This window comes from Parambassis ranga, chromosome 1 (assembly GCF_900634625.1).
Source record: "Parambassis ranga chromosome 1, fParRan2.1, whole genome shotgun sequence".
NCBI classification, from domain to species: Eukaryota; Metazoa; Chordata; class Actinopteri; family Ambassidae; genus Parambassis; species Parambassis ranga.
This window is the reverse complement of record NC_041022.1, coordinates 539,098-548,539: the sequence shown is the minus strand read 5'-3', so window position 1 is coordinate 548,539 and position 9,442 is coordinate 539,098. Positions and strand designations below refer to the sequence as shown.

The window sequence follows — 9,442 nt, the reverse complement described above, 5'->3', positions numbered from 1 at the left end:
AACAAAAGAAAAGAAAAATCAAGAAGTCCCAGGCCCGGTTTGAATACCCAGAATGCATCTGTCATTCCTCCACTTCCTTTAAAAAGTGTTTTAAACTGACAAAGTGACAACCTCCACACTTTTATTGTTGGTTATCCCAAAACTATAGACCGTCCCCAGATTTGTGGGGCACGCCTCACCATCGGTGCCTCGGAGGAGGGTTAGGAGGAGAAGGTATGCTCGACACGTATTCAAACCAGGCCAACTCAGCTGGTCAGCTTGCCATTCATAAAGTCGTCCTCAGATACCAGTGAGATATGTTGGCACTAGAAGGTCATTTACATATACAAGGAACCTGAAGTATTACAAACTGATACATGCTTGAGTAATAAAACATATGCATTTTCTTTTTTAAAACAGGCATTACAATGCACTTAGTGCGGACATTCAAAACTGTTGAGCTGTTGAAAGTTCCTTTATGTGAAGGAATTTCTGTGAGAATGGACGGAAGAATAAAGAGGCTGAAGAAAAGAAGGCGAGGGATGTTAGAACTTAACTTTGTAGTTGGCACATATAATAATAATAAAAAAGGCTGTCAGTCTTTCTTCAGTAAAGTCTTCTGATTAAAAAAACATATTTATGTTGCTTTTGGTATCATTGGCAAAAAAAGAAACAGTTAAAGACACTTCCTATTGTCATTGTCAAAACACTCCATAGTGCAATGAAAACCCAGCTGAATTTCTTCACTGCTGTGTGGATGGTATGAAAGTGAAGATCCTCAAAACAACGACAGATGAGGCATGGGTGGTGTGGTGGACACAGTTTTGTTTTCCCTGTGAGGATGAGTGAATGTGTGTGTGTGTGTTAGAGAGCTTAGTTACATCATTTACAAGGTTTTTGAGGCTAAAGAGCTAAGAGGCTAAAATCTACACAGGCAAGCAAAATCAGCTTCAAAATGTGCCTGAGAGCAACAAAACATTTCAAATAAAATTTAAAAACAAACTCAGAAACTCAAGTGATGAAAAGCCAGCAACAGCTCGATGCACACATCTGATTCCTGATGGTGGAATGTGCGACGGGGGACGAAAGTTTAAGGACGCTTCTTCAAATTCAATCAGTTATATAGGGGATTATATGCGTACCATTTTAAATGTATGTGGTTTAATTTGTTAACAAAACAATGCTTTTGTGTGGCACAGATAAAAGAATCCCTTACATGTACTGCAGGTACTGCACAAATATACTTTAGCTAATTTACTTGAATGCATTAGATTGAACAAAGCTGCATTAGCTTACAGTGTAATATACACATACACACAAAACTAACATGTCCAGGTGGGGTATTCACAGCATTAAAAAACAGGTGATCAGGAGTAAACAACATCAAAACAAAACAAAAAATGGCTTCAAATATGACAATAAACTAAATGGTAAACAATCCTGATTATAAAATGGGAAATGTGTAGAAAAATGAATTTGTTCATGATTGGTTAATTCGGAAGGATGAACAACAATTGTGATTCAGCAACTGGCACACAAAGAAGCAACCGTCTCATTCCTATGAGGGAAACATACAGGAGTAAAACTGGGACTGTTAAATGTGGACGTCATTAGCATTAACAAATGTGTGTCTTTATCAACAACACAGCTAAAGCCTCGAGCTCTAAACGGAGGTCTTACAGGCACAGAGGCCGGAGCAGCTGCTAGCAGCTGAATCTCTGGAAGTTATCTGGATGCAAGAGCGTTATTTTAGAATATACAGAGCCAGGTCGGGTCACTATCATCAGTCTCTTTGTTCCACCTCACTCTCCAGTCAACCAGTCACAGGGTTTCTGGTACAGTGTGCTAAAAAATTACTAAGAAATTCCAGGGGGGAGGATTTTCCACTCTGCACGTGAAATAACTCATAATAACGAGACAGGGAAAGAAGGAACTAAAAGCCAGGGAGCATGACATTAGCAGGGAAAACAGGGAAGGAGGAATAAAGACTAATCACCAAAAACATATTCTGCCTGAGTGAAGGATGTAACAGAGGTTTACCTAACAGCTGTGCTCCCAGTGGAAACACTGTCTGAAATGATGCTCTGAGGCTGTACCAGCACACAGAAAGGCCCAAAACATGTAGCTATCAAGCCTGGTGGGACTTATGATCGCCTCCCCAGTAATTCATTGTGGCACAATCAGAAATAAATATCTGCCATCAGGTCCAGAGTGACTGGCCTAAAGGAAAGACACTGAGTATCCTAAAAAGGGGGCAGGTGGAAGGGTTAAAGCAGCGTGGCACCAACACGGCGATGACGGACTGGATTCATTTTTCTCCATTTTGGATCGACGCTTCATTCAGATCTACCCGAGCCTCGAGGCGTACGCAGGGTTAGTTTGAGATCAGATTGAGATCACGTTGGCCAAATCAATGACAAACATACAGCACATACAAAAACAAAAAAAGGCCTTATGCTACATCGAGAAAAATAAAAAGACTACTGGTACTGTGCTTCTTAAAAAAAACTCCCCAATACATCCATACTCATTCCAAAAAAAGAAATAAAAAGGAAATAAAAATGTAATGTATGCATTCAAGTGGTACTTTTATGGCTTTTTGTACAATACAACCTTTAGTGAAAATATACATCTAGACATAAATTCAAGTACAAATGTACAAAATCTTTAAACTCATACTTTTTTCTTTAATTATAATACACTTTTAATACAGCTCATAAATACAGGTCAACATTCACTGAGTTCCTAAGATTTGCGCTCGGTTGGAGTTTGTGGTGAAGTTCTGCGACGGAGGGAGGGGGGGGGGGGGGAGAGAGAGAGAGAGAGGTGGAGGGTGCAGGTGGAGGGAGTGGTTTAAAGTCGTGAGGGCTCTTCGATCTCGTCATCACTGTAACTGCCCTTAAAACAGACCTGAATCAAAACAGGGAAGGCGAACGTTAAAAAAAGACACCGGTGTGTGAAAATGACCGTTCTTCTGCTGCTGAAGCTGCAGGTACAATGATACTGGGTCTCCATAGTGCTCAGGAGTATAACGAGGAGAAGCTTTTTGTTAACGCACTTCTCCTAATTAAAACAGATGTAATTTCCTGACTGATATTCATGGGTAGATACGACACAGACCCATCATGGACTGGTGTTTGTTCTATAATTCTAAAAGCATGAAGAGGGAACACTGAGCAGTGCCTGTAGTCTTTCCCTTCAACATTTGCCTCATAAGGTAAAATGGCCAGCATGCAGCCTGCAAGGTAAAACACAGGGCAGAAAACCAGGACAGATAAGCCATCTTATCAACTTCCTGCTGGGTTCATCTGGATGGACAGTAAGTGGTCACTTCTCAGAGAGAAGGAAAGCCATGCCAAAGAATAACAGGCGGCATATTCCCATTCCTCCTGATGGAAACCACACCAAAGAACTGACTTTAAAGGAAATACAGAGCATCATTTAATCATGTTCAGTAATAAGGAGCAGGGGGTGGACAGCAGAAATGACCTGTTAGCTGAGAAGCTGCTGCAACCAAACAGGGTGTTAGAGACATTTATCCCCACGGACAAACATGTTAGGTTCAAAATGATGCTTAAAATTAGTGTCTGAGCGATACTACAGCATAACGACAGGGACAGGGCTATGGTAGAGTTATTCAGTCATTGTTAATTATCAATTAATCTGCCAACACATATAGCAAAACATGTGCGATAAGCCGACTGGTTAACTGATGTATCAGCCTGGCTCCAATTCATAATAAAATATTAGTTCTTCCCATAAACCATAAATCTGCCTGTTAAAAAGCTGAAAATACAGAAAGAACGTGTAAAAGGTTTAACGATAGAAAACGACAGGCCTTACTCAAACAAACTAGGAACATTCACATTCCAGAGGTTATTTTTTTAAATGCTGAGTTTAGTCAAGGCCTGGGGAAAAAAGAAAAGAAGGAAAGAAAGAAGTAGGAAGTACCTTAGCCCCCACCCCCTCGGACAGTTGCCGGAGCACTAGCACTTGCCTCTCTTCTGAACAAGCGGTAAAAGAAGCCTCTCTTTGGGGGAGGGTTCGGCCGGTTCATGTCCAGGTCTGGGCACAGTGTCCCATCTGTCTCGTAGACGTTGATTTCTTTGAAGCACTCCATCTCGATCATCTACACCAGAAACAAAAATCTATCAATGTTCAGGATGTGACACATGTGAAAACAATAAAGTCTACATCAGACACACAGCAGCCCTGTGTGTGGGAACGAACAATGACATCATCTCAGTAACCTGAGGGTGCAGTACCTCGTTCTGCCACGGGATGGAGACACTGCCTGTGACAAACTTGTGATAGAAGTCATCGTCAGTCGGGTCAAGGTTCACGCCTTTGACGGTGGAGAACTGCTCGATGTCCAGGACGTCTTTACAGTACACAGCTCGAGGCTGAGTGGGAGAAGGAGCGAGGGAGAGAGAGAGAGAAGAATTAGGACCAGTGGAAAACATGTAAATCTTCACACGCATGAGGACTCTCTCTGCTGCTCTGCTTCTCATCAGTGTGGGCCCTACTGACCTGAAAAACCCCAGAATAGAAACATAAGATAACACTATCTACTGTCAACTATTGATTCAACCTCTGGGGTCAGTCACTCTCTCCCTCACTCACTCTATTTATAACACTGGAAACGCAACAAACCCCTCTAGGAACACGCTTGTTTACAATGCCGGTCAACAACAACAGCATTTAACCGGGGGAGGCAGCCTTATGGTTCATAGTTACACACTTTTTACCCACATCTATTTTCTGTTCATCATTAAAAGCCTTCACATGGAGGATGACTGATGATTAGCTACAATGACGACACTAAAATGACCCTCCCACATCTCCCCAGCCACACTGGCAGCCATGATAACAAGTGTTTGTTTACTTGTGACAGTGGTATTTCCTGTATAAAGATCTGCTGCCGCACTTTCAGGCAGCGAATCGTTGCTTTCGCTGTATGTCGTGTGAGATTTTATTTCCCTTACATCTGGGCTGAATGGAGGGTCCAGCATGTTGGCCTCGAGCCGTTTGAAGTTGATGTTTCTGAAGATCGGGTGCTGCTTGACCTCTATGGCCCCGCGACCCTGACAGCCCAGTCTCTCCTTTGGGTCCTTAGCCAGGAGCTAAAAACGCAGCAGGAGGAGAAAAAAGATCTGCATGTTAGCCTCACAGACTCGGGCACATCACTCACTGCTTGATGTGTTTCTGAACCCAAGCAGTGTATGGGCATTTTCCACTGCTGTCAGATTGGTGCTCACTTTGGGCACAACTATGGCATGAAAGCACAGAGAACCTGAACTTAAAGCACAGACGTAAAAACATAAACCATAAAAAAAGAAACAGATATTTAACCCCATTTGTTCGCACCACCATGTAACTCCATGGATTCAGCTACATATTTCTATTTTAACTGTGTCTCATATGAGGCATTTAGGGACCGTGGGAAACTTCAATGACTGTGAGTGGATCATTTTGGTTTCTTTCTATGATATAAGATGTCATTTTGAGGAATAAAAAAAAAAGTATTTCAGCCCCATCTGCAGCTTTGGGCAGTCAAAGGGTTAATAAATGGATCCTCTGTGATGTTGGGGATCTCTGGACAGTTTTATGACTTGTCCTTTTCATTCAGTGTGTACACAACACACACACGGGTGCAGCTTGCATGTGATCCTCTTGACCCCATATAATCTAACAACAACACTGAGGGGTTAATGTAGCACTATCATGAACATAATTAAAGAGAAAGCTTCTGGATAATCACAGCGCCACACCTCCTACAGCACCGCAGGCCCATGAAGTGGTTCAGCACTGCTTCGTGGTTTGGCTACAAGCAGACCCTCTCCTGGCCCGGTTGTCACCCTGATGCCATGACCAACAAACTGACGACAGCGTCTCACTCTCATCACAGCTCTCTCTCCATCCCTTTGTGTCTCCTGCCATGCGCAGCTCTTTTCCAAATCACGACAGGATTCAAAGCAGATTTTCACTCTCGGTTTTTTTTTTTTTTTTTGCTCTTGACAACTCACATCACTTGTCTATTTTTGGGCAATGGTAATGGCCATCTCTCAGAGCCCAGCAGAGAGCATTTCTCCTCCCCACCACCCTGCTGCATTCATTCTCCTGCCTTATTATCTTTCTCCCATTTCTTGCTTGAAACCTTTTTCTCTCTGTTCCCCCAACTCCCTGGGAGTCTTTAAATCTGCTGAACCGTGGGTCAGAATGTTCCACCGCGTCACAGAGACAAACATGTCCTGTCGACTCCTGCTCAGAAACAGAGCTGGCTCCCTCTTGGAGATTGAGTAAGGCAGAGAAGATGGAAGAGAGATGAGCCAAGCTGTCCTTAAAATAATCATTGTTTCTATATTAAAATGAGGTAAGCTGATCCTGAACAACGTGGGTTAAATAATTGACTCATTTATCCAGACAGACAGATTTTAATTTATATCTTATTTGCTTCTAGTTTCAAAGAATTCTCCGTCCTCTGTCCTCCCTTCCACCTTCCTCCTAATGCACCTCCTTTCTTCATCCTCACCTGTCTGCAGATGTCCTTCGCCTCCTCAGAGAACTTATCGGAGTACTCTTCCTGGTCCTCACGCACTCGTCTGTCCACCTCTTCCCGCTTGACACGTTCCTTGCGCTTCCGGAAGGGCGACTGGCCCTGAATCATCTCAAAGATCAGACAGCCCAGCCCCCACCAGTCTGGGCTGAAGGTGTAGCTCTCGTTCTGGATCACCTCGGGAGCTGAAGCAGGGATGAGGACAATTAAAAAAATCATTGAAGTACTGAATAAGAATTTGAGATGTGTACAGAGGACAGAAAGGACGTCCATGTTCTTACCCATGTATCCAACAGTGCCCACTCGCCCTCGTATCGTCTCCCCTTCCGGGATCTGAACAGCAAGGCCCAGGTCAGAAATTCTGATGTGTCCTAAACAACATGGAAAAATGACTTTCATATGTGACATTAAACAAAAACAGAAAGAGCTGAGGACATCCTTCTCTCTCTAGATAAGATCGTGTTAGAGAATAAACGATAGGGGGAGCATGGGCCAGAGGGGAGAGCGCGCTGTGAAGGACCGAGGAAAGAGGACTTCACCATCTTTGAGCAATGGGCAGACGCTCTGTGCTGAGCCTCCACAACTGCTTAAACCAGCTTGTTTGTTTTGGACATTATGAGACATAAAATCTGTCCTGTGCCCACATGTGAAAAGAAAAAGACTTGGGACATACCACGGTCATCCAGAAGGATGTTTTCAGGTTTCAGATCTCTGCAAAGACAAAAGGACACAAAAGGACATGACAATGAAATATCTGTATTATTCATCAGCCTGTGTTCTGTTGCCTGTGGGCTGCCCTCGGTCTATTACCTGGATTAACAGATGGCTTCTCTGTAGACATAACTTTATTTGCTCTAGGTGTTATCACGCACCGTATTGTGCTGTGCTATATGCAGCATGGCTGCTCTAGAACTCCTTGGCTGTATATTATACTCTGTAAACAGAATTTTCAATGATACCTCTCCACTTTAAAACACCACACTTAAGCTATTCTTAAACCTTCTGAAACGTGCAGTATAGAAAGTTTATTATCTATCGTGATGGCTGCCAGCTGAAACCACGATGCTCACTGTAACATGAGCAGAGATGAAGGAACAGTGTGTGTGTTCATCACTGCAGAGGCTCTGTGTTATGTGTCTTCTAAGAACAGCCATGTTTATGTTAGCATTACTCTGAGGCTCCATTCAGTTTGACAGGTGGATTACACCTCAGTGAAATCACCATTAATCCAGTCACACTCCATCATCCTGCACTCGCTGTCTGCACTCGTTCCGCTCGTAGAGTCTAATGGAGTAAATGTCTTTGTAACACCAGCACTGGGTCAAACTGTGGGAGTTAGTTTGTGGTTTGTGTTACATGTTGAGCTGACATCCTTGTTTTGGAATTAATGGGTGGAGGGGAGGCATCGACAGCTGGGCCAAAATCTCATCCATGGTTCCAAACTGTTGGGATGGCTCAGGAGACTTTGATTGCTTCTCCTAAAACGTTTCAAGCCAAGGCGAGCGGTACGCCATGGATGCACGTCTGCATGGTGACGTAACAACCATCTTCCAGGCTCTTTCCACTTTTCCAATGCAGGATCTCACTTCTTCACCATGCTGCTAAGAAGAACATGCTCCACTAGTGTTACCGCCATGACCTCGTGGAGCCCCGTGAATGATAAGGCCTTGAGACTGAGGTAGCAGATGACTCCACAAAGACTGGTGTTTCAGAAGGTCCTGACTTGTTTATTAACATAGATCTGGGCAGACAGGAGGTCACAGTGACTTTGATCTTCGAGTGCCAAAATCTAATCAGTTTGTCCTCGAGTTCAAGTGAATGTTTGTACCAAACTTGGAAAAAAATCCTGTCAGGGTGTTCTTAAGATTCCCAAAAACATAACGCCTACAGCATATAAATATAAATATCAAGTTGCACCATGATAACCTCACTATGTCATCGTCAGGATTTTTTCCCAGGCTTTAGAAAAGGTTCCTTCAGACCCACATGAAACAGTGAAATTCTCCTTTAACTGCCAGGAAATACCACCACTTTCCCCCAAGCTCACCTGTAGACTATTCTTTCACGGTGCAGGTCTTCAAGGCCACAGCAGATCTCAGCAGCGTAGAAGATGGCCCTCTGCTCATCAAAGCCTGAGTTGCCCATGTTGTAAATGTGGAACTTTAAGTCGCCGCCATTCATTATGGTCAACACCAGGCACAGCGCATCCTTGGTCTCATAGGCATATGCTAGACTAACCTGGAAGGGGAGGCAAATGTGGGGAAATGATAACAAGGGAGGAGGGGGAAGAGAGGAGGTAAGAAGAATATGGCTGCCTCATTTGGTTTGTTTAATGCCCCCCCCCCCAAACAAAACCATCCATTATCCCAGATAGAATGCCAGGAATGTACACAAACTGAAACAAAGACGGATATCAACATGGTAAACCTCTCTCTCTCTCTCTCTCTCCAATCCCACCATCCATCCCTCTTTCCCACCCCCCCACCCCCTCCTCTCATACCCCATGTGTCATTGACCCACGGGGTATGCAGTGTGTGCATGTGTTGTTGCATGAAGGCAGGATGTTGCTGCCATCAGGAGGAATCCCATCTGCTACGGAGCATGTAGTCAGAGAGACAGACCACAAGAGGGGATGGGAAATATTACTATGGGCCAACGCACACACACACACACACACACACAGTAAGTACATGCTGTGCCTAAATATGCACTACAAGCCAAAGCAAATAGTCTATAATACATGCTTCAAAAACTCCGTCTGTATGAGCAACAGACAAATGCATTCAAGATGGCGTCCACAAAAACAATGAGGTAGTATTCTCGTTTAAAAAAACAAGAAAACTTAACAGGAGAAAAAATAATTCGATGATTTACTAACGTTATTTACACACTTCTACATTTGTTTTC

At 43.5% G+C, this 9,442-nt stretch overlaps 1 protein-coding gene across 3 annotated transcripts in view; it reads right to left on the bottom strand.

Annotated features, from left to right (window-relative positions):
* Positions 1 to 968: 968 nt before the first annotated feature.
* grk4 (G protein-coupled receptor kinase 4) overlaps positions 969 to 9,442 on the bottom strand; it is a 35,767-nt gene continuing 27,293 nt past the window's right edge. For 2 of the 3 annotated variants that reach the window (XM_028400676.1, XM_028400844.1), the window contains exons 9-16: positions 8,583 to 8,773; positions 7,209 to 7,246; positions 6,817 to 6,906; positions 6,512 to 6,720; positions 4,965 to 5,102; positions 4,245 to 4,382; positions 3,977 to 4,108; positions 969 to 2,889 (exon numbers count right to left, since the gene is read on the bottom strand). In XM_028400676.1, the coding sequence (XP_028256477.1) occupies positions 2,833 to 2,889; positions 3,977 to 4,108; positions 4,245 to 4,382; positions 4,965 to 5,102; positions 6,512 to 6,720; positions 6,817 to 6,906; positions 7,209 to 7,246; positions 8,583 to 8,773 (993 nt within the window). In that variant the 3' untranslated portion in view covers positions 969 to 2,832. Of the gene's footprint in view, positions 2,890 to 3,930; positions 4,109 to 4,244; positions 4,383 to 4,964; positions 5,103 to 6,511; positions 6,721 to 6,816; positions 6,907 to 7,208; positions 7,247 to 8,582; positions 8,774 to 9,442 lie in introns of all 3 variants that reach the window. The other variant, XM_028400760.1, reaches the window with a different exon arrangement.